Source organism: Echinops telfairi, unplaced genomic scaffold (genome assembly GCF_000313985.2).
Source record: "Echinops telfairi isolate 266 unplaced genomic scaffold, ASM31398v2 ScPeMD7_7468;HRSCAF=8506_0, whole genome shotgun sequence".
Taxonomy (NCBI): Eukaryota; Metazoa; Chordata; class Mammalia; order Afrosoricida; family Tenrecidae; genus Echinops; species Echinops telfairi.
In genome coordinates, this window is record NW_022111369.1 from 44,346,803 (window position 1) to 44,370,320 (window position 23,518).

General features: G+C 48.4%; 2 protein-coding genes across 2 annotated transcripts in view; both read left to right on the forward strand.

Moving 5' to 3' along the window:
* Window positions 1–6,766, forward strand: part of NAAA (N-acylethanolamine acid amidase) — a 39,586-nt gene extending 32,820 nt beyond the window's left edge. The window contains exons 7-12 of the mRNA XM_030888546.2: window positions 381–553; window positions 703–765; window positions 1,880–1,946; window positions 2,337–2,365; window positions 4,884–4,966; window positions 5,829–6,766. Coding sequence (XP_030744406.1) covers window positions 381–553; window positions 703–765; window positions 1,880–1,946; window positions 2,337–2,365; window positions 4,884–4,965 — 414 coding nt within the window. The 3' untranslated portion in view covers window position 4,966; window positions 5,829–6,766. The remainder of the gene's footprint in view (window positions 1–380; window positions 554–702; window positions 766–1,879; window positions 1,947–2,336; window positions 2,366–4,883; window positions 4,967–5,828) is intronic.
* A 7,916-nt stretch (window positions 6,767–14,682) lies between these two features.
* PPEF2 (protein phosphatase with EF-hand domain 2) overlaps window positions 14,683–23,518 on the forward strand; it is a 41,060-nt gene continuing 32,224 nt past the window's right edge. Inside the window, 4 exon segments of the mRNA XM_004703384.2 lie at window positions 14,683–14,737; window positions 19,690–19,817; window positions 20,893–20,950; window positions 23,192–23,367. Of these exon segments, the coding sequence (XP_004703441.1) occupies window positions 14,683–14,737; window positions 19,690–19,817; window positions 20,893–20,950; window positions 23,192–23,367 (417 nt within the window).

Genomic DNA, 23,518 nt, shown 5'->3' on the forward strand with positions numbered 1-23,518 from the left:
CCTTTCATCGCTCCACTGCTCCTTCCAGGGAGCTTTGATTGCGGATGAAATCCTCGACCTTTTCGCCACGTATCACGATGATGTCTATTAGCCCAGGGGTGAAGGTTTTAGTCTTCTTTACTTGGAACCGTCATCCATACTGAAGGCTGCATCCTTGATCTTCCTCAGCAAGTGCCTCAAGCCCTCCTCACTCTCAGCAAGCAAGGTTGCCTCGTCTGATAGTGTAGGTCTTTCATAAGCCTTCCTCCAGTCCCGTTGTTACCTTCATATAATCCAACTCTGCAGGTGTATTCCTGCCGTGATGTCTCAGGAGAATGTTCTCTGGACCATTTGCCCGTTGTTGCTGTGGACTGATCATGCATGTTTATCCTTTTGTTCAGACCCTGAGTGAGTCGGAAACCTTTGAAGCGGCGGTTTTCAATTTGGCCAGCACTCCCCTTATTGCTAATGTTTATTACATCGTTGGTGGCATGTCCCCCCGGGAGGGTGTGGTCATCACGAGGAACAGAAAAGGCCCAGAGGACATTTGGCCACTAGAGCCTTTGAAAGGATTGTAAGTAGACTTGAAGGCTCTGGCATTTATATCAAATAATATGTATATTTTGATTGGTGAGGCCGGAGGTAATTCTATTTCTGTATGTTTCTTCCCTTGTATCTCTACCTTACGTGACCTCGGCTGAGGAAAGCTGTGTTCTTTTGTAGGTGGTTCCTAGTGGAGACAAACTATGACCACTGGAAGCGCGTGCCTAAGGAAGATGACCGCAGGTAGACCGCTACTCATTCTCATTTGCAGTGTGTTCTAGTCAGGAGCAGGTGCCCCTCCTATTCCCTCCCAGAGAATGTACCTGGGCTCCCTCCCCGGTGCTTAGCCGGAAGGTAGTGGAGCACGCTGGGGAGAGTTTCCTTGGCAACCTTTTGGTATTGTGGCAATGAGGCTAGCCCTGGTGTCAGAGTCAGGAAGCCTAGGTCCTAACGCCAGCCCTGCCAGAGGCTCACGGGCTGACCTCCGTGGGCTCCCTTCACCCATCTGTAAAAGGAAGAGACCGGAGCAGACTCGTGGGCTTCTGAGTAGGGCTTGGTTTGGAAGGTAAACCTTTGTTTCTTAAAGAAACAAATAAGGGGTTTCAAGGTTGGTCCCTTCTGATTTTGAAAACTCTGCAAAATCTGATTTTGCAAACCTTCCTTAAAAGTTAAGGAAGTCCGGCGGTGGAGGTGGTTTGCACCACCTACTGAAGCGCCTCCGGAAGAAAAGCCTGACGATGGGCTCTGTGACAACGACTGCCGGGCAAGCCCCGGAAGCACTTCTCCCGTGACGCGGGGCGTGGCTATGAGTCAGAATCAACTCAAGGGCAAAACCAGCAAGACTAGAATTAGAAGTCAGCGCCTCCTCTTCACTGTCTTAGAAGCGTGGCGGGAGCTTCCTTCTGCTGCGACACATTTTTGCCGACCTCCCTTCTCCCGTCATGGTTGTGCACTGGGCTGTTAACCTCGAGGCCGGCAGCTCAAAACCACCAGGGCTCCACAGGAGAAAGGCAGGGCTCTCTGCTCCTGTAGAGTTTGTCTCACACACGCACAGGGCCAGTTCCGCCCTGTGCTACAGGGTCCCTAGGAGTCCCAAAGGACTCGAAGGCAGCGAGTTTGGCTTCTTGGTTTTCCCTTCTCCCCATGGCTCCCTTGAGAGATGGAGTCAGGGGCCTGGCTGTGGAGTGGGCAACACCATGATGGGCTGGGTCTTGGCAGGACACATACTTGGGGTCGGAAACACGGTTTCGGGGCGGGAATAGGAGGGTATACCTTGTGTTGGGCCTTCCTCATAGAGGTTGAATGGGATTTGGGGATTGCTGAAGTTCTAAGTGACTTTTGGCCTCTGTCCTTACAGACTACCTGCCATCAAAGCCCTTAATGCCACCGGCCAGGCGGACCTCAGTCTGGAGACACTGTTCCAGGTAACTTGTGTTGCCACATCCAGCTCTTATGAAGGGTGTTAGATGTCCTTAACAATAATAGTAATTATTATTCTTATAATACTTCTCTGGAAAACAAATGTGATAGATGAAAATGTTAGAGTAACTGTTTATCCCACTGAAAACATTAGCGGAGAGGAGAAAATGGGAAATTTTTCTGAACCCGTGTATGTGTGAGTCCAAGAATCCATCTCACCTGTTTGTTTTTGTTCTGATCTTAAAAAAACAAAACAAAAAAACAGCTTGTAATTCTCCCACCCCAAGAGTCACTGAAGTGTTTGTTATGTGGATATATAATCTTCTGATAGATATTTGACATGCATTTCTTTTAGCTTTTCATAATCCCTGTAATTTGATTTCTTTTCTGTGCAGATTTTGTCAATAGAGCCGATTATAAACAAGTAAGTGAGCGCGTTAAGCAGAGCCATATTCATAAGCCCCCAGACTAGTGGCTGCGTCACAGGCACACTCTCTTGCCCAGGATGACCGAGGGTTTCCACTGACCAGGCGCTCTAGGTGCTGTGTCTTACAGCAGTGACCAAAAGCAGGTTCCAGCTCACACTGGTGGCACAGTGGGTTTCATGTTGGGCTGCTAACGGCAAGGTCAGGAGTTTGAACCCACCACCTGCTCTGCAGGAGAAAGAGGAGGCTCTCTGCTCCTGTAAAGAAGTACAGCTCCTAAGCAATGAGGAAAAAAAAAAAAAAGATGTACAGCCTTGGAAATCCCAAGAGGCAGTTGTGTTCTGTCCTGTAGGGTCGCTGTGAGTCAGAATTGACTCCACCGTGGTGGCTTTTATATTTGCTGTTGGGGACCACCAGTGAAGTGCGCATGACAACAGGTGAACACATTTGAGAGGCTTCAGAAAGCATTACCTTTTAATCCCATTTCCCACAAGGTTTTTTGAGCCCCCTTGTAGATCATAAATCAGGGAGCAGTCAGTCCTGTGAAGAAAACCACAGGTACCATATACTTGAGTATAAGCCAACCCGAATATCAGCCGCGGCACCTAATTTTACCACAGAAACTGCATGAAAAATGTGCTGGGAAACGGCTTATACTCGAGTCTATACCTTAAGTAGAACTGAGGGTAGCCGGAAGGAAGAGAGCAGTGATGTTCTCAGCTTAACTCTAAAAACAAACCAACACCTAATACAATTGGTAGCATTTGCCAGTTTCTGTGGTGTAAATACTTCTGCCATGGCCATTTCACACATAGGGCTGTGTGGCACGCTTGATGTTGGAATCGACTTGGTGGTGACTAAGTAAGGTCATTGTGAGTAGGAACTGACTCGATGGCAGGGCGTTTGTTTGTGATTCGGGTGTGAGGTGTCTGAACCTGAACGACGATCCCTGTGCTGCCCTCCTGTGGTGCTTTACAAACTCACACTCGAACGACGATCCCTGTGCTGCCCTCCTGTGGTGCTTTACAAACTCACACTCGAACGACGATCCCTGTGCTGCCCTCCTGTGGTGCTTTACAAACTCACACTCGAACGACGATCCCTGTGCTGCCCTCCTGTGGTGCTTTACAAACTCACACTCGAACGACGATCCCTGTGCTGCCCTCCTGTGGTGCTTTACAAACTCACACTCACTGGCCGTGGAATCCCACGTTCCTCCAGGACTGTGAGACCCAAACCAAACCCATGGCCACCGAGCCCATTCCACGCAAAGCAACAACGTAGGGTTTCCTAGCCTGGAAACCTTTACAAGAGCAAGCAGCCTCATCTTCGCCCTTGGAGAGGCTGATGGAGTTGAGTCGCTGACCCTGCAGTTAGCAGCCCCCCCTCCACCTCACCTCACTCACAGGGCCACCAGAAAATACTAAAGCGGAGATGGACAAAGACGAAATAAGGGAAACAAGCTCTGGGGTCCTGCTTGGGGAGACTGCAGGACTCTTGGATGTGAGCTCGGTGTAGGATGCACAGTTGTCTTGGGCCACAACCCAGCTCTACAGATTTGCTTTGAGCAGAAATGATATGTCCCAACTGGTCCCCTAGACCAGCGGCTCTCAACCTGTGGGGGTCAAATGACCCTTTCATGGAGGTCGCCAAATTCCTAACAGTAGCAAAATTGCAGTTAGGAAGTAGCAACAAAAATAATTTTATGGTTGGGGGTCGCCACCACATGAGGAACTGTATGAAAGGGTTGCGGCCTGAGGAAGGTTGAGAACGAGTGCCCTAGACAATTTGTAAGAGACAGCAGCAGTGAGGGGTGGACCTTGGTGTGTCTGTACACAGGTGCGTGTGTAGTGCACGCAAGTTATTTGTGTCTCATGCAGCACAGACTGCTGACGAAATGGAACTGGCCCACTCATCGGGCAGGCTGGGAAAGAGGGGAGCCTACCTTGATCCCTGAGCGTTAGAGGGCTGCACTCTGCTCTGGCTGTCTTCGCTCTGTGCCCCGTTGCATACGGAGCCCAAGAGTGGAGGACCTGGGTTTGTCAGCGTGGATGCAAGCCCATCACTGGGGCGTATGCAGCCCTCTTTCTGGGGCAGTGTTCTCCTGTGTGGTGACAGCCCTCATGGGCATCCTGTGCCTGATGGGCACTGTTGGACTTGTGCCTGAGGTGTTGACCTACATACATACACTATCGCCCTGTGTCGGGTAGGACAGGGCCAGCCAAGAAGAGCAAGGGGCAGCCAGGGCTCAGAGCCAGGGAGGACCCTCCCTCGCTGTCACAGTGCACAGCGCCAAGGGGTCTGAAAACGACGAATTCTACCTCCCTTTCCACATCGTCATCAGATAACAGAAAGCAGTCATTAGACCCATAACTTGATTTATACATTTTAAATGTCTGGGCTTGGTCTCTCTCTAGCATGAGGTCCCAAGTGTTAGGGAGGGTCTTGGTATGATGTTCCTCTTGCTGGAATGTTAGCGAGGCGAAAGTGTGCACAAACTCCTCTCATTCTTTTCAGCAACACAGTGTATACTACAGTCATGAGTGCCGCCTACCCAGACAAGTACATGACGAAGATCAGATTCAGGAAATCTGACTAACGTAAGTCCGCAGTAACGAACCCACCGCTGTCACCACTGATTCACGACAGGCGGTTACTCTTTGGGGGCAGTGGGTGGGATGGAGGGGGATAGTCACAGCTTTCAGATTTCTTCGTGCATCTTGCCCCTCTGATAGACACGTGGCATATGGCGTAGGCTGTCATTTGTGCAGGCTGATTGTCATGGCTAGGCATTTTGCCCTGAAATGCTTGTGGGAGAACGCATCGTTCAGTTCCCTTCCTCTTGTTAAAGCTGCGGACTGAATGCAGTCTTCCATTCACATGGGGGAAACCTCCTGGTCAGATTTTTGTGTTCCCAGGCTGCTAACTGCAGGGTCAGCAGTTTGAAACCACCAGCTGCTCCACTGGAGTTGCCATCTGGGAAACTCAGAGGGGGCAGCTCTACCCTGTCCTATAGTGCTGCTATGCGTTGTCAACGACTAAGTGGTGAGACCCAGGCCCTGGGCAGCATGGGATTAGGTGTTATTTGGGCAAAGGACACGTTTAGAATTTATTTCAGACACCAGTGAGCTGAGAGAGGAGGGGAAGGACTTGGGGAGAAAGCAGGGATCCGCTGTGCTGTCTCTGAAACCAAACCTTACAGACAGCACCCCCTTCTGATAGGGCACCCACTCCTACTGAAGCACATACTGGAGTTGGCAAACCCAACCTGGTGTTTGGCACCCTTATTAGGGGGAATGTTAAAAATCAGTGTTTAAATCAGAGTGATATCTTCCTTCTTCCATTACAGGCAATTTTTATACAAGAGATCTTTCACCTTTAAGGTGTTTTACTTTATTTTGGACATTAATATTAACATCGCTTTTGCTACAGAAATTACTCTTTCCATTCTTTCTTTCACAGCTTGGAAAAATGCTGTCGGAAGATGAAGTGGGCTTTTCCCTGAATCGCCTCTAGAGAATGGTGGGCAGCCATGGAAGAAGCTTCAGGTCTTTGAAGGATTGTTCAGCCCGGTTTCTCTTTAGATGAATGCCAACCAGCCGCTTTGCTGATGCTTGGTACGAGCTAAGCTGTGCTGGAGAAGACATTATTGCTCACAGTTAGGTTGCAGGCTACCTGCGTGGTCTCTTCACACATTCCTGCTATTCACATCTGCTGTCCTGGAAGACTGGTGGCCAGAATTCTCCCTAGAAGCAAGGATGGTGAAACTCCTCACTCCCTTTTTACTGATCAGGAGGGACTAGTCCCCAGAGAAGGACATCTCGCTTGATGAAGCCGAGGGCCAGAGATAAAGACAAGGACCCTCGCTGCGATAGATTGAGACAGGGTCTGCCCTGAATGGCTCCAACAGCAGCACTCCCGTCTTCTCCCACAGAAGAAAGAAATGAAGGGATGTGAGACGTTGTTGGGTGCCATCGAGTCAGCTGTGACCCATAGCCGCCCTCCACCCGGTCCTGCAGCATCCTCACCGTTGTTCCGATGCCTGAGCCCATGGTTCGAGCCCCTGTGGCGATCCAGCTCGTTGAGAGCCCTTCACTTTTTCCCTGCCCCTCCACTTTCCCAAGCCTGATGTCCTCCCCAGGGCCTGGCCTCTCCTGACAACGGGTCCGGAGTATCTAAGGAGTCTTGCCACCTTGCCTTTCAGGAGCATCTGGCCTTACTTCTAGCAAGACAGACTTGTTTGTCCTTTCAGCAGAACATGGGACTTTCAATATTCTTCAACCTGACTCAACAGCACTGAAGAAGAAGAACAATGACATTCCCATCCTCTGCCACAGAAAAAATAAAATAAGGGTTACGATATAACCGTGAAAAAATAAAGTTTACAAGTTCCTTTCCTATGCCATTATTGTGCGACTGAGTAGAAAGCAAGCCTGGAGCAGCCGGCATGTACATAAGAGACGCAGGATAGACAAGCAGCCTCTGCCAAGCAAATAGATAAAGGTCCCACCACATCTATCAGAAAATGTTTCCTTTCTTACAAATGATTAAAAAAAAAATAAGACCATGAGTCAGAAGACAAAGGAGATAGTGTCATTTTGCATCATAGGCGTATGTGCTGTGTGAATCTTACAACAAGGAAGTCCAGTGGCTCTTTGCTTTCTTGCTCTCGGGACTTTTATACACTTACTTCTGACCATCAGCTATGTCCTTGTCCCACATTGCACTTTTGCCACACTAGTGAAAGCCTGTCCAACTGCGCTGCAAGTCTGAGCAACATACTTGTATATCTGGCAGCAACAAACACTGAGCTCCAAGGCCCGACTAATGGCTGTAAGGGTAAAGGTGATGGACAGTTGGACTGGACTGTGATTCTCAGTGGTTTGTCACTTATGTACGGATGTAATTTGGCAATTCTGTAATGATACAGTCCTCCATTTTGCAATCTGGGACAGCTATCTGTCATCTTCGCATAATACCAGTCTTTACACAGCAACCCAATCTTTGGAATCTAGTCTATTCCAGGAGTGGGGAACGGGTGTACTTCTGAAAATAGAGGGCCTCCCCACAACCGTTGATGCTGATTACATCCCCAAACTCCCTGCGTGAGAAGGTGGAGTAGGCATTAGGTTATTGTCCATTAAAAATAACTGTAAGTCCCTTACAGGTCACACAAATAACAGTTTGGGCAATGATTTTCTGAAACAGATAAGCAGTCAGGCACGCTGGTAAGGTTCGACATGCTTCAATGTCTCTTGAATGAAGGCAGCCTGCTCTCTGCTGCTGCAGTCAGTCGGCTGCGTTCAGTTTTGGTTGAAGTAGACGAAGACAATCCTCACACAGTTACACAGCACAGATAGGTAGCAAATATGTATGAGCGTTCAGTCCTGGAATCCGAATCTTCCATGCGGGAAGCCTGGGTTCGATTCCTGGCCATGACCGGTCTGCGCCGGTTGGCTCACACACTGCGATGCTGCGGAATAGGTTGCAGCAGCGCTTCCAGGTGAAGGCTTTAGCTCTGCACTGTCCGTCATGCGTGTGTCCATGCAAGTACCACGTGACTGTGTAACAATGAAGTTCCCGACGAGCCGCAGTATAAAAAGAACAAACTGAAAAGGTGACTTGGGTTTCCTTGTGAAAGATACTGGCTCTTTCCCCGTGAAGCTTTGGCGGGGGCTCACTTTAAGATTTGGTAAAATGGGTAATGAGTGTTGTCTTGTATTTTCCTTTGCTTTGATCTTCCCTAAGCTGCTGGAATAACTCAAAGGGAAATGACCTCAGGGGTCAAGTGTAGGCTTTATAATAGTGGTATAGTGGTATGCTACCACCCCTCAGCTCATTCACTGAAGCGAGATAGAAGTCCATCTGGAAACGTCAAAGCAAAAGCTTGGAAAAAAATGGAAGCACATTAAAAGGTCCTGGAGAGAGTAGAAGAAACGTGAAGCAAAACTCAAACTTTTTTTAAAAGACTAGAAATACTGATCAGATAGAGATTGGTAGAAGCTCTGAGATTACGTTCCCTTATAGACCTTAGTGACCCTTCAGGTCTGGAACTGAGCTTGTGCTCACGGTGCAATTTTCAGCCAAAAAAGAGGTGTGAAGGAGGACAATACCTGGGGAGGTGTGTACCCTTTGGGATAGTCAGTCATTTGAGGTCAAAAGGGCAGCATTTCCCAGGACTAAGTTCAGAAGAGCCAGGCAAGGGGGCATGCACACAGGAAGCAAGAAGGCAGTGGGATAGGAAGGTTCCATTGTAGAGATTGCAACCAACTCCAGGAAACAAAATGCATATGAGTTGTTGAATAGAAAATAGATCTGCTGTGTTAAATCTTCACGCAATTCACATACACCTATCCCCCAAAAAAAGTTTTAAAAAAAGAAACAGAACTGGGGTTTGACTGGAACCTTGCACATTTATTCCCATGTAATGGGGATTTTCAGTCTTTATAAAACGTTGAAAGAACTTTAGAGACTGGAAAGGAACGGGAGAGGGGTGAGGGTCGAGGGATGGAACTTGGCGGAGAAGATAAGCCAGGTAGGGAGCAGGAGTGGGGGGTAGGTGGGGGGACAGGAAGGCATCGAAGAGATGAATAGCAAGAGGCGACGGGCAGAGGGAGACAAAGCCTTGCATTAATATACCCTCGGGACAGTCATTAATAATTAAGTCTGGATAATTTCATGCATCCTCAGGAAAGTTTGAGTGGAATGCCTCGGGGCTGATGTAAACTGTGGCGGGGACAGGAATTCTCTGGTGCGTGAGGGAAGGTGGGAGGGACTATGGGATAGAGATCCTTGTAAATAGCTGAGGGAGGGCTGCTTTTTGCTCAACTGGACCCATTTAAATGTTTCTTTAATGTTTTGTTTTTTAAAGGATGGACCTTTTTCCACCTGCCTGCTTAATGAATGCTTCTGATAAGCAACATTAAGCTAAATAACTTTGTCTCATAATAGTGGTTGGTAAGAGGTTGGAGAAGTGTCACAGAGAATAAAAACGTTTTTCGAGATTTTTAACGTTTTGTTCTCCTTCCTGTTTTATGCCTACTGTCTTGTGGTTCTGAACAGCCGTCCCGAGAAAGTGGCTCTCTCAGACGTTAATCAGAGACAGGCAACCCAATAAGCAAAGTCACGTGGGCCGACGCGGTGCACGTCCGAACGTAACCCTGCCCAGTCCTGTGCCAGCCTCACAATTGTTCCTCCCTGAGCCCGCTGTTGTAGTGGCTGTGTCCATCCATTTCCCTGGGGGCCTTCCTGTCCCCGGAGAAGGACCTCATGCTCTGTCAAGTGGAGGAGCGTCACAAGGGAAGAAACTGCTTTCTAGGAGCTTGTCCTACATCTATTCAATGACACGTCTCCTTAGATGAAGTCAGAAAAGGTTAAAGGCATAAGCAGGAGTTTGAGTCAGAGATTCTTGTTTTGTGTGCCGCCGGAACAAAAGAAAACGGAATGTCTGGGGCACAGTGTTACAAAGGCACACTCACCCCTGCCCCACCACACCGCACACATCCCTGTGTGCTTGGGTTATGTTCAATAGCACTGGTTAAAAATCCACCACCCAGTGTCCTTTTAAAGTAAAATGTCAAAAGTAGCTTATGCGTGCCAGACAGTGCAGTGCAATTTAGCCTCTAAATTCCTTTTCTTTAATTGTAGTGCACTCTTTTTTCCTTGAAAACATACCACGAACTTTGGTGGTAAAATACTATCATTTTAACCGCGCAGGGGAAGCCAAAGGTTTTCAAGCAGGAAAGTGATTTAAGTAATCTAAATCTCTGGTTGGTGTTAAGATCTTTGTCCTTTGCAGTGTCTCTAGAGACAGATTTTTTGTTAGTCTACTTGGGACTTGTATTCCCCAAATCTCTAAGGCTCCCTAAATTTTTGTCTTTATTTCAATTCTGAAAATGCTCAGTTGTCATCTAAGAATTGCTCTGCTACATCGTCTTATGTGTTTTTTGATGAACACCAAATATACGTGTGTTATACCTTCTCATTGTATCTTCTGTGTTCTCAGTCCCTCCAGCATTTAGGGAGAAAAGGAAGACAGAGAAGGTCGATTTTTCTTACAATGCCGCCTTTTATATATTTCAAGCTTTTTTCTTTTCTGGTTCAAAATTATTATCAATAAACGCATTGAGTTTTTAATACCAAACAAATGATACTTTTTATATTTTATTTGGAATATTGCAAATCTGTTGGCAGCTTTTAAAAAGTAGCGTCTTGTTCTATGTTTTGATTTCCTCTTCTCTAATCCTTCTAGCCATACTTAGTTTATAATTTGCTTCTAATTCCACTATCAAGTTCAGACTTGCTGTGTGTGCTGACTTTCCTGGTGGTATCTGTGCGTGTTTTGTTATAGTTTTGATTGTGTATTTTTGTCCCATTGGACTTTTCTCTAGAAACCATACCGGTCTGGGCTGATGGTATCTACTCCCAGGCGGGTGTATGTTTGTTGGGGTACCCACAGGTCATATGATGGGGAGCCTCCAGCCTTGATGAAGGAGGGCTCACGGCTACAGGTCAGCAGTGGGGAGCCCCATCCTCAGCCCTGTGCAGGCAGAGGCTGGTATGTTTTAATGTTGTTTGTCTCCTTTTGCGGACAAGCAGTTTCCCCTCTGCGTTTGTCCTTGAGGATCCCAGCTTTGTTTTAACACGCCCCCCCACGCCCTATTGCCTGCACCCAAATCCTGAGCCTTGTGTCTTCCACCCCGATGTATTTTCTCAAATGCCATTGTTAAAAACCTGAGTTTCTAAATGACTAAACCAAAACTAAACAAACTGTGACTGAGTCAATTCCAACTCACAGTGACCCTGTAGGACAGGACAGAGCTGCCCCTCTGAGCTTCGGAAGCTAACTCCACAGGGCTAGAAAGTCCTCTTTCTCTCTGGGGACCATTATGCCACCAGGTCTCCTTCTAAGTGATTGGGACCCTCAAATCCCAGGGGCAGAATACTTGAAATGGGTCATGCAAACAGAAAAGACAGTGGCCGCTTGGGGAAATGCCTTGGGTCTCCCTGAAGCTTTTGGCGGAAGCCCCTGAGCTCTGGAGTCGCCTCTGAGCTCCCAGGCAGGCCCCTCTGCCTGTCTGGTCAGCACTGTTCTATTTCTGGCTAAGGAGCTCAGGCTTCTCAGACACAGCTTGAGAAACAGCTTCCTAATCCAAGAGAGTGAAAAGATTGAGAACTGGGGGTGGGGCGAGCGTCACAGGGAAAGAAAGGACCTTCTGGAGTTGGGCTTGGGTGGGAGGGGGCAGCCCAGATGATGCAACCTGCCCCTCGTGGACCTGCTCGTGAAGGGGAGTCTGGAACTTTCCCCAGGGCTTGGGTGTCCTCACTGCCTTCAGGAGAAGGTATTCCTGACAGGCCAGACCATGGGTCTGGAGGAAATCTGATGAGCCCGGGCGATCCCACAGGCACTTCTGCACACAGGATGGGGTTCTTGGCTCCGTGTAGCTGCCTCATTGTTTCCCAGTGAAATACACCATAGAAGGTAAGAGCTTTCTTTCCACCCTTAAGGGCAGGAATGTGGGAGACAGGAAGGCAGAGAACTTCAGTTTTATTCAGGAAATAAATGCAATTTGGTTTGGGGATTGGTCAGAACACAGGTTCTTTGTGATCTCATCAGCTCATCCAGGGAGAGTCTCGTGTGTGTGTGTGTGTGTGTGTGTGTGTGTGTGTGTGTGTGTGTGTGTTCAAGTCGTGCAAAGTCAGGTTTCTTTGCATTTCTGGGGTTCACTTAGGTGTCGATAAAGAATCACCTGTATTGTGTTTTTCAGTGACGTCAGGTATGGATGAGGCTGAGTCAAGTCCCAACGGAGGCAGAAGTGGGTCAGTGACAGAATTCTCCACTTCCAGGCAGGAGACCCTTGTTTGGGTCTCGGCCACCACACCTTGTGTGCAGCCACCCAAGCTTGTGCCTTGTTATGATGCCCAACTTTCAGCCTAGGGAGGAAGGTCTGACTTCTGAACGTCAGTCCACAGATCACAATGGTTCGAGCTGTTGCACTCTGTTGTGCTTGAGGTCGCCATGGGTCGGGGGCTGACTGAGCCCCCAACCACAGTCCAACCCTATGCGGTGTAGATGTGCTTGTTACCTGACAGGACGGAGCTGATGGGATTCTCAATAAACACTGATTCCTTCCGAAACCCTCGGCCAGCTCAAGCCCATTGTCACGTCTGATCCGCTGATGTGTTTGGTCTCTCCGTTTCTTCTCTGAGAAATGCTTCCTTCCCTTCCTATTTATTTTTCGACGTGACTTTCCACAACCAGCTATCCTGCTTATTTAATCAGAGACACATTCCCCTTTCTTACATGGGGATGTTTGGAAAATATAACAGTGATTCTTACTTAGGAAAAAAGTTATAAAAAAAGCTATGTAATGTTAAAAACCGAAGTCCCTCATCCCACCTGCCCTCCAAAGGTAATCCCTATTAATAGTTTGGTGAGACTGTTTGGTTCTTAAACACATGCTGACTTTTAAAATTACATACATGAGATCAGAAGAAGCATTAAACCCAAACCAAACTCACTGCCATAGTCAAGGCTGACTCACAGTGACACCCACCCACCTCCCCACTCCCCCACCACCCCCTGGTTCCCGAGACTGTAGCTGTTTACTGGAATAGAAAGCCCGTCTTTCTCCTGAGGAGCTGCTGCTGGCAAGGGGAATGCAGCCCAGCGGGTCACTCCATAGCAACTGGGCTCCCCCAGATAAAGCAGTTTAGCAAGGTATTTATTTGGGGGATATCTGCATACAATTATATGTACATTGGCTTTGTTCTTTTTTCATTGTTTTCAATGGCCCACCATACATTTAGTCAGTCCTATAGTTCTAAATATTTCAGGTATTTTTTTTATTTGGGGGGAGGGAGGAATTTAAAGACAGTTCTGGGAATGGCGTTTACGAAGGCGTTTCATCTCTTTTTTTCATGACAAGAACAAACACAAAGCATGTATCTAATGACATTTCCCACCCAGGACCAACTTATGGCGGGGTGGCAGTGACCGCCCACAACAGGGAAACCATGCTGAGCCCCGGGCTGGCGGTGATCAGGGACACCTGTGCAGTGATAGGGGCCACTGGGAGTCCCGCCCTCCTCCTGCACTAGGTGAGCGCCATCCGTTGGTCCTTGGTGGCCCGCTGTAATGGACGCTGACTTCTGGTACAGCCCGATGTGCTGGCAGGAGAGACTCCATTGCTTTCACCCCTCGCGGTGTTTTTGCAAAGCTTTCCAGTGGGAAATACCTCGGTTCTTGGCTCCGCTGAAAAAGAATTCATGCCGAAGCCTGTTTTGTAATCCCAGTGGGTTCTTATGAAGGACGGGAGAAGTGTCAGGTTTTACTGTCTCCAAAGGGTACGTGCTGTTTCGGGGAAGCGTGCCAGGCAGCCGGCAAGCCGCGCTGGGGTGGGCAAGTGGACACGCGCAACCTCGTGGAACAGCGCGCCCACACGGAGGGCGGCGAGGCGAGCGGAGCGGAAGAGAGTCAGAGAGGGAGAGGCTCCCCCTCCACTGGCCACTGGCCAGGAGCGGCCTCCCTGCAGCCAGGGTTTTTCAAACCTCTGGTGAGGGAGGCGTGGATGATGGTATTGGTTGAGTCCACTGGCTCTTTTGAGTCACTTGGGTGAGGTCATGGGCCCGGGCCTAGTTTGGCTCGCCCAGGTGTGCCTGCCACCTGGCTCCGGACTTGAATTGGAGCATGCTCAGTGAAGGGTTCCTCATAGGTCTTTCGTGCTCGCCTGGTTCCCTTCCCAGCCTCCTCTAGCGGGCCTGTGCTGGCGTGGGAGGGACCACCCCCTGTCCCTGGCTCTAGCTACCCAACTGTTTAAATGGTTTATTAGTCCGTGGTAGTTCTGACTCGCTCACTCTACAGTGTCATGTTTCTATCTCCAGTAGCTCGTTAAAAATAATGTTTGCTGCTGCCGTTGTTGCCAATACACATGGTCAAATATACACCAGTTCATCGGCTGACGTTTCAGTTAGCAGCTGCCAGGGCTTCCTCACGACTTTTGCCTTCTCTTAAATTTGAGCCAAGTGGTTGTCGTTTCAAAATAAGTCATAGCGTCAGATTAGTTGATGAACCTAAGACCTGTAGCCACCTCGTGCCGGAGACTGAAGGAGAAGTGGGGAGGGTGCTCTCACATGATACCTTGCCCTTCTGTTTTTGGTGTAATATGGGAGGAGACAAAGTTCCTAGATCAGTTGGTCAGGGTGCACTGATACTCTGCCTGAATCTCCCTCTTCCAGATTTCCTTTGTCGACAACCAGCCCAGCCTCCCGTGGATATTCGGAGTGAGTGCTGTTGGCCTCACACTGCACTTGGGCTATGGGAAGTGGCACCTCCACCCAACAGCACTTTGCTTTTCAGAATGCCGAACATGGTATGTGTTTCCCATCTCCCAGGCCAGCTATGGGTGCCCAAGGCCGACATTGGGTAGCAAGGGTTTGATGATGAGTCCTTGGTGCTCCTCGGGGTAGATCCACTCCATTTCTTACCAAGCCAACCCTGAAAATTTAGCTTCTTCTGTTTGTGAAGTGACCATAAGACACCCAGCTAAATATCTTCCAAAAACCCAAACTCACTGCCATTGAGTCAATACCATTGAGTCATAGTGACCCTATAGCACCGGGTAGAACTGCCCCTGTGAGTTACTGAGATGGTATGTCTCTCTTTATGGAAACAGAAAGCCCTATCTCTCTCCCAAGGAACTGCTAGTAGTTTCAAACTGCTGATCTTGCAGCCTAATGCATCATCAAGATGGTGCCAAGGCTTCTTGCTGAATATCTTAGGGTTTAGTAAACTACACTTACTTCCATACTGACTCGCAGAGACCTTTTAGGACTGGGTAGATTTGCCCCTGTGAGTTACTGAGACTGTAACTCTTTACAGGAGTAGAAAGCCCCGTCTTTTTCCCGCAGAACTGCTGGTGGTTTCGAACTGCCAGCCTTGAAGATTACAGCCCAATATGTAATCACTATGCCACCAGGGCTCAACTAGTAAGATATACTTGACAGAATTAACACGAACTCAAGGAGTCAGGGTTTTCCCAAAGGATATATGTACAAGCAAATGAATTAAGCTTTGCCAAAGGGCAATGAAAGAGCAGTCCAGTCAGTGAAGGTCATGGGGAAGAAGGAAGTGAGAAATTCATGAAACGGAATGGCTCCATTTGGTTGGCCTGACCAGAATAAGATGAATGGTAGTATGAAATGAAGTTACAAAGGTAACTTGTGGGATTTGAACTTGATACTAATGGCAAGTAAAGAGGAAACAATGAATAGTTTAAAATAAGAAGTTCTCTACTAAGATTTACATATTTAAAAGATCGTGGTGGAACCATCATTAAGAGATCATTGGCTAACTGAAATGCTGGCAGTTCAGCTCCACAGCAGAAGTGACCCGGTGATTTGCTCTTGTAAGAATTAGTCAAGAGAACCTTATGGGATAGTTCTTCCCTGTCACCTGAGTCAGCATCAACTTGACAGCCCCTAACACCAACAACCGGGTGCTGTGCAGAAGGGATTAGAAGAGTTTGTTGTCAGAACAAAAGGAAGAGGTAGCTACTGATATCCAAGAAGAGATAGTAATGGCTGGATCCAGAGTTGGTAGCAGAAGAGAAGAGGGTGTCTGCGAACAAAGTTTAGGAAACAGAATTGACAGGCTCCAGTTGGTTAGATGTATAGGACTATGAGAGAAGGACACATGAAGAATGACGTTCAAGTTCCTAACTAGCAAATCTGAGCGGATGATGATGCCATCGAGTCATTATGAATACAATAGGATGGAACACTGCCCGGTTTTGTTTTGTTTTGCACAATCCTCGCAATTGTTGTTTGAGGCCATTCTTGCAACCACTGTGTCAATCCTTCTTGAGGGTCTTCCTCTTTTTCACTGGCCCTCCACTTTACTGAGCATCATGTCTTTCTCCAAAGGCTGGTCTCTCCTGACAACACGTCCAAGTCCATGAGATGAAATCTTGCCATTCTCGCTTCTACGGAACAGTCAGGCTGTACTTCTTCTAAGACAGATTGGTCTGTCCTTTCAGGAGTCCATGGTACTTTTGATATTTTTCTCCAGCACCACCATTCACATGCATCTACTCTTCTTCGGTCATCCTTACCCAATGCCCGGCTTTCACATGTCTAAGCGCAGAGTGGGCAGTTTCATGTTCAGATCTCGATTGGAGAGGAGAGGTTGGGCTGGTGATAGGCACATTTGAGTGTAGGTGGTTGTTGTAGCCATGGGGGTGACTGAGACAGTCTGGGTGGGAGTAAAGAAGAGCAGAGCCCAGAGCCTAGGAGAGAGCCATGAGGAACTCTAGCCATTGAGGCATCAGATAGAGGACCACGGGTCTGCGAAGAATGCTGAGATGATGCAGCCAGAGATGTCGGGCAAAGATAAGGAGCACGTGAGATTGAAGGAGCCAAAAGAAGTGGTTCAAGAGTATGACCAACTTTCAATGCTGATGAGAAATTAAATAAATGACCACTAAATATATGCATCAGATTTCATGACATGAACATCACTGGTAGCATCAGTGGAAGCGATGTCAAGCTGGCAGTGAAGGCTCAATTATAGCATGGGCTGAGGAGTGCTGTTGAACGGAAAATGGAGAAGCCCTTCAGGGTTGCATGAAATGCTTTTCATATCAAACAGAAGGTCAGTATTAGGCAACACATGGTTAAGAGCCAGATGAACGGGGTTCAAATCCTGACTCCACTATTCTCCAACCGTGAGGTCCTCTAAAGCTCATTATTGCTGTTGTTGGCTGGTTGCCCAGGGCGAGGGGCTAGGGAGTGTCACAGGGGAGCAGGGAGGGAAACAGAAGCACCTGCACAGACAGACATCAGAGTCCCTGCAGGCTGGACCCACACCCAGGACCAAGCACATGCCATCCTCCACCCTTCTCCATCCGGGGAGGCCGAGAGGGCTTTCTCCTGCGGGCTGTTGCCAATCAGATAGCTTTCTATTTGGTCAGCATACATTTAAAATCACTTTTAAAAAATGGTACTGGGGTGAGGAATCTATTCTAATTTTTTTAATGGGCCACAAAAGTAAAACAACAACACACACATACACTAAATGAGGGCCGATGCTGTTGAGATTTTTATATTGTATACAGACCTTTTTAAAGAGGTGTATATGTATTGAAGGTCAGGGGGCATTTCTGATTTCCACTCACACTGCATTGCAGCTGGAAGCATGGGAGGCAAGTGTTCGTATGCTGGACCTTCTCCAGTCCGTACTTGTGAAAGGGATGTATCCATGAGGGTACATCAGATATGACAGGTAGTTTTTTGTTTTGTTTTGTTTTTCAGTTACATGTGTCTTATTCTGAGACTGCCCAAAGCCCTGCTGTCCCCTCTTATCTGAGTCACCCTCCATCCCTCTCCTCGGATGATCAAAAATGGGAATTCACAGCATGAGTGAATCTTTTTGAAGGTTTTCATGAGCAGTGTCAGATCCAACCGCTTTTTTTTTTTTAAGTAAGAGGCGCATTCTCACCAGGAACTGGGTGACCCCTGCCTGGGTGTGATTGGTTATTCAGAGAACAATGCCATTCAGGACCGGAGGGAGCCTGACAAACCACCAAGCCTTCTTATGTCCCTGTGTCACCAGGTGGCTTCAGAAGCAAGTCTGCTGCTGAGGGGGCTGCTTGCTGCCTTGGGCCCGGCTCTCCACTGGCTTCCTCTGCAGCTCAGTCCCTTCCTTGGCTGGTGCCCCCGCCTCTCCTTGGAAACGAGGAATAGAGGGAAATTCACATCTCATACAGTATGAGATGATTTGGGCAGGAGGAAGGACTTCTTACAACCAAAATGCCCCCACATGTAAAATCAGGGACTCGTACAGTGTTTCTTCTATAGCAGTCAGCACAAGGGTTGTTGATCAGCTTAGGGGTGGTGTGTGTGTGTGTGTGTGTGTGTGTGTGTGTGTGCGCGCGCGCGCGCGCGATGTTTACACCGAACCTCCCAGCTGCCTTGTCCTTTGCAGCAGGTGGGGTGACTCCTGGCTGTCGGGGAGGCAGCTGTGTTTGTCTGAGATGGCATTGGATCACTGGAGGCCTCTGCATCTTGTTCTTGAAATGTGCTTTCTTGACAGGTGTTGATCACTTGGTTTATAATGACCTAGCGCAGTGTGTCTCAAAGCGGACATGCTGCCCCTGGCAGGTGCTGGCACAATCCCGGGGAGCTGCAAAGCAGATTACCTTACACTTGATCCTGAATGATACAGGAACAGATATGTCTTGAGATATTGTCGTGAGAATGCTCCTTAAAAGCGCAGCTGGAGAGACTTTGTCTCACTTGCTTTGGACATGGGACCAGGAGGGATGATTTCTGGAGAAGGTTGGTAGAGAACCTGTGAGAACAGCAGAAGAGCCTCAGTGAGACTGGTTGGCACAGTGGCTGCAGCAACAGGCTCAACTCTAGCTACTGCTGTGAGGGTGGCAAAGGCCTAGCAACGTTGCGCGCAGTTGTACATAGCAGGACTGTGAGTGCGAATTGACTCATTGTGGGGGGGAGTTTTTGAAGCGCACCAGGAAAGTAGAGAACCCGGGGACCACAAGAATGGGACCCAGTAAGCACCTGACATGATACTGCACATTCATTTGTGTATTTGTTATTCTTTGTTTTCTTCAGTCATTTAGTAGCTTCTTTTCCAAAGGAGGAATGGGCCCTGGTGGTGGCGTGCTTACATGTTGGGCTGCTCACCACAAAATCAGCCGTTCAACCCTCCCCCCCCCCACACACACACACAAAGACTTGGCATTTAACTCCTGTGAAGAATTACAGTCTGGGAAACCCACGGGGACAGTTCTACTCTGTGGCAGTGAGTTTGAGTGTTTTCCAGATGAGGACATTGAGGTCAAACACTGCCACTTGGCCTGAAGCCACAGCTTGTGCAGTCAGGGCTATTCTAGACCTAGACCCCAAGTCTCTTGGCCACTAGTCTTTTGTCACAATGGTCTCCCTCTCCCTGCACATCCCATCCTTCACAGTGCTGTCTCCTTAAATCTCTCCAGTTGACATCCATTCAAAAGCTTTCATCTATGCGTATGTGTAAGTGAGGATCCCAGGCAACCTCCAACCACACAGCCTTGCCTGTAGAACCATCAGACAAGGGTGAAGTGGGGTAGGGAGCAGGTAGGGGCCAAGCACTGTGAGCAGCAAGAAGGCGCATTCTTCCTGCAGACATGCTTTCCCCATGCGGTCCCCACCGCGTGTGCTTGGACTTTTATTGTGAAATGCACAGTTCAGAGGACCAGCCCCTGCGTCTCCGCAGGTCTTGGGTGGCTCAGCTCATGGCTTTGCTTCTTCCTCATCCCTGTCACAGCCTTCAAGGCAGCGGCACTGATCCAGAGGTGGTACCGGCGGTACATGGCCCGCCTGGAGATGAGGCGGCGCTGCACCTGGACCATCTTTCAGTCCATCGAGTATGCTGGACAGCAAGACCAGGTCAAGGTGGGATGGGCTGTGGGATGGAGATGCTTCCAGCCGTGCTTTCCAGGCCCTGGCAGTCAGGCCCAGGGGCTCAGAAATGACGCCGATGACGCTGATGTGGGGCGCTCCTGGGTCTTCCACCCCCAACTCTCCCCAATAGTCTTATTGGCATATCCTTCACATATCACATAATTTAATCATCCAATCATTTTAAGATGAGATGTGCAATCATCACCACAGTCAGTTTCTTCTTGTATTTGTTGTCGCTAGCTCTCCATTTTCTCCCAGGCTCTCTGGCCAGGGCCCTAGATAAGGAATAATCCAGTTACTGTCTCTGTAGATTTAGCTCTCCTGGTTTTCATATACAATAAATTAAAAAAACAAGCAGGAAACAAACCCAAAGCAACAACAATGACAAAACAAAACACAGCTTGGGATAACAGTTGTATGAGCCCCTAATAAAATGTTAAAAAAGAAAAAAAAAAACACAGCAAAAATCCAATAGAAAGGAAACCAGAAAATATTAAAAACTGGAAACAACTTTTAAATGGGTCAAAAGATAAGATTTTAACTTAACTATTTCTACCATAATTGACTCTCTGTCTGACAGCAAAGTGATTCATATCCATAGACTATGGTCAGAGCGGATCCACAACAGGCTTAACCCACGCCTGGACCCTGCAAATAGATTTTGGGCTTTCTCTGTCATCCATAGCCTTCTGCAAACTGGGTATTCAGAATTTAAGCTCTGATACCAGTCCATCCTTTGGATTTGCATTTTATTATTTACAATCCTTGGATCACACAGGCTGGTGTGCTTCTTCCATGTAGACTTCATTGATGCCTCACTTAGATTGCTAGAATACAAGCCTTTCAGACCTCAGATGCTATTTTTTCTGATACCCTGGCACCGTCTGGTTTCTTCGCCACATTTCCTATAGTACTCATACCTTCAGTGATCGCTTCCTGAGGGCGAGCATCGATTTGGGCCATGTCATAAGACCTACTTGTTCTTAGAGTGGGGCTAGAAGTAAGTGCCAGCGCTCCTGGGTCTTTGCACTCATCTCTAAAGCTGTCTTCTTGGGTTCTTCCTCAGCTCCATGATTTCTTCAGCTACCTCGTGGACCACTTCACCCCCAGGTGCCACACAGAGAGTGAGTACGAACTGCCAAATGGGACATCCTCTTGTCTTGCCTTGGGGTCATATAGGTGTGAGAAGTGTACTGGGAGCAAGAAGGTACGTTCAGGGACAGAATGAAGAAAGAGGCTGATCCACAAATGGTAGCATGCACGTTTACTCCGGGTTGTCTTGGAATAAGCGTTGGAGTGTTTGATCAGTGCAGGAAACTGGGAGGACCTGCGAAAGGGATTTAGGGAAGGTCAGGCATCCCTGGGGACATGGTGGTAAAGCCTGGTGGGCTGCAAACCGAGGAGGTCTGTGGTTCGAGCCCCTCAGTTGCTCCGCAGGAGAAAGATGTGGCAGTTTGCTTCCGACCAGACAGGTTTTGATTTGGGACGGTTATTAGTGTTGTCAGGCCGCTGTCATCAAAGTGCACAGACTGGGTGATTGACAAGGTTAGAAGTTTATAGAAGGCTGGAGGGCCCAATGAGCAAATCTGCCAGGCCATGTTCCTTCAGAAGGGTATGGGCGAAGCTCCGTTCTCCTCCCTCCCAATGTCTGCTATCCCCAGGTGTTCTCGTCATGTAGGTGGGTCTTAGATGGCCGTTCAGACTATGTCCATCTCTCTGTTTTGGTTTTTTTCTCCTTTTTTAAAAAAAGAGCACAGCTCCTATTAGAGTAGGGTCCGTGCTACCTCGGTAGAAGGAGCCCTGGTGAAGTTCCAATAACTCAGCAGGTAGATGGGAGAAAGATCTGGGGGTCGTTCCCAATACAATTCCAGCTGGGAAAGCCCTGTGGGGGTTGTTGTGCTCTGCCACATGGGGTTGCTATGTGTCAGGATCAAGTCCACCGCCCCTAGCAACCACCATCACTCCAGTATGACCTCTTGTAGGCGTCTTCAAAGACCCTATCCCACCCAGGCCACATTCACAGATTCCAGGGGTAGGATTTCAACATTCCCTTTCTCACTGCCATCGGCTCGATGGTGACTCATAGGGACCCGATAGGGCAGAGAAGAACTGCCCCTGTGACTGTCCAAGGCTGTACCTCCTTACAGGACTGCCGGAGACCAGCTCCGGCGTGTTCCTAACAGAAAGCTGAAGTTGGGTGAGTGGTCTTGAGAAAAAAGAGAATATAGACAAGTAGGGTTCAGGAGGACCAAAGAAACATTCTGAAGCGTGAATGTATGCAATGGCACTTTATTAAAAGCTGTGTTTTCCTTTATAGCCCATTTCTTGGCTCCTTCTGGGATAACAGCCAAGTCCATCAACAAAAACACCTGGACTTTGCAGCCACATCCTTGCAAGTCAAGGTTAAGCAAAATAGTTTGTTCCAAAACATCTTAGCAGATCCAAGAAGCAAAGTCATTTTGCTAAATACAAAAGTTCACACAGCTCCCATGAGAACTTTTAACTAAGGGTGAAGTCCCACCCTTTAGACCCATTAGGCCGGTTAGGATAGGGTTCTCACCCTCTCCCTTCCCTAAGACCAGGGGGAAGAAATGGGAAATCACCCTACACAGGACCTTTCTCCCTCAGAGTGGCTGGTGGTTTCAAACCACTGACCTTGCAGTGAACAGCCCAATATGTAACCAGTATGCCACCAGCGCTCTTAATATATCTCTGAGGGAGACCCAGTATATCACATTTACTTAGCCCGCAAATGAATCCAAATAGGAACTAGTGCAGATGATGAACTTCATTAACCTACCTTGAAGGCCCAGGGGAATGGAGTCTTTACATCTTAATTTGAGGGTTATTGGGCGAAGGCTGCTCGAGTGGGCGCACAAGTGGTCATTCAACATCATGCCCGCCTGCCATGCCTGGTCATCTGTGGATCCAGGCCCTGCATTCTAGGGGAAAGCTGTCAAGCTAGAGACGCAGAGGCTGACAGTTAGAAGCTGCCCCAAGGGCACTGAAAGGCACCTACTATGCACACTACAAGTGCCAATGCTGTTGTTGTTTGTTTCTTGATCGCATGGCTGTTCCTTTTCTTGGTACTGGTAGACCTGGACTATGCTTTCTAAGTCTGACAAAAGCTGACCTTTTAAAACACAGGTAGAGTGGAAACCAGCAGATGTTTCTGCTGACACTACAGCAAACGACTTTCTTCCTGTCCAGTCTCACTGTCATCATTTCTCCTCTTCTGTTCGCCTTTCCTGTCGCCACGCTGGGAGATCCCTCTTCAACTACTGTCCACTGGGCTACTGGTCTTTAGTGCCCATTGGACTGCAGTGCTGGCTCATACACTTTCCCACCATTTCTATCCTGAGTAGGGGACTTCCTGGATCGCATGTTCACTGAAGAGAGATTCCGCGAGGACCCTGGGCTGGAGAGATGCGGTGACTATGAGTGCATAGAGGTAACGGACAGTTACTCGGGGCCACATCTCTCCTTCCCGCTTGTTCCGGACCATGCAACAGCCCTCGTGGAAGCTTTCAGACGGAAACAAGTAAGCTCACCTGGAACCTGGGATGGGGGTCACCACCAGCTCCACGTCATGCCTCCAGCAGCTTCACGTCACACCTCTTCCAGTTCCACATCATCCTTCCAGCAGCTCCACACCCAACTCCACCAGCTCATACCCACCTCCACCAGCTCCA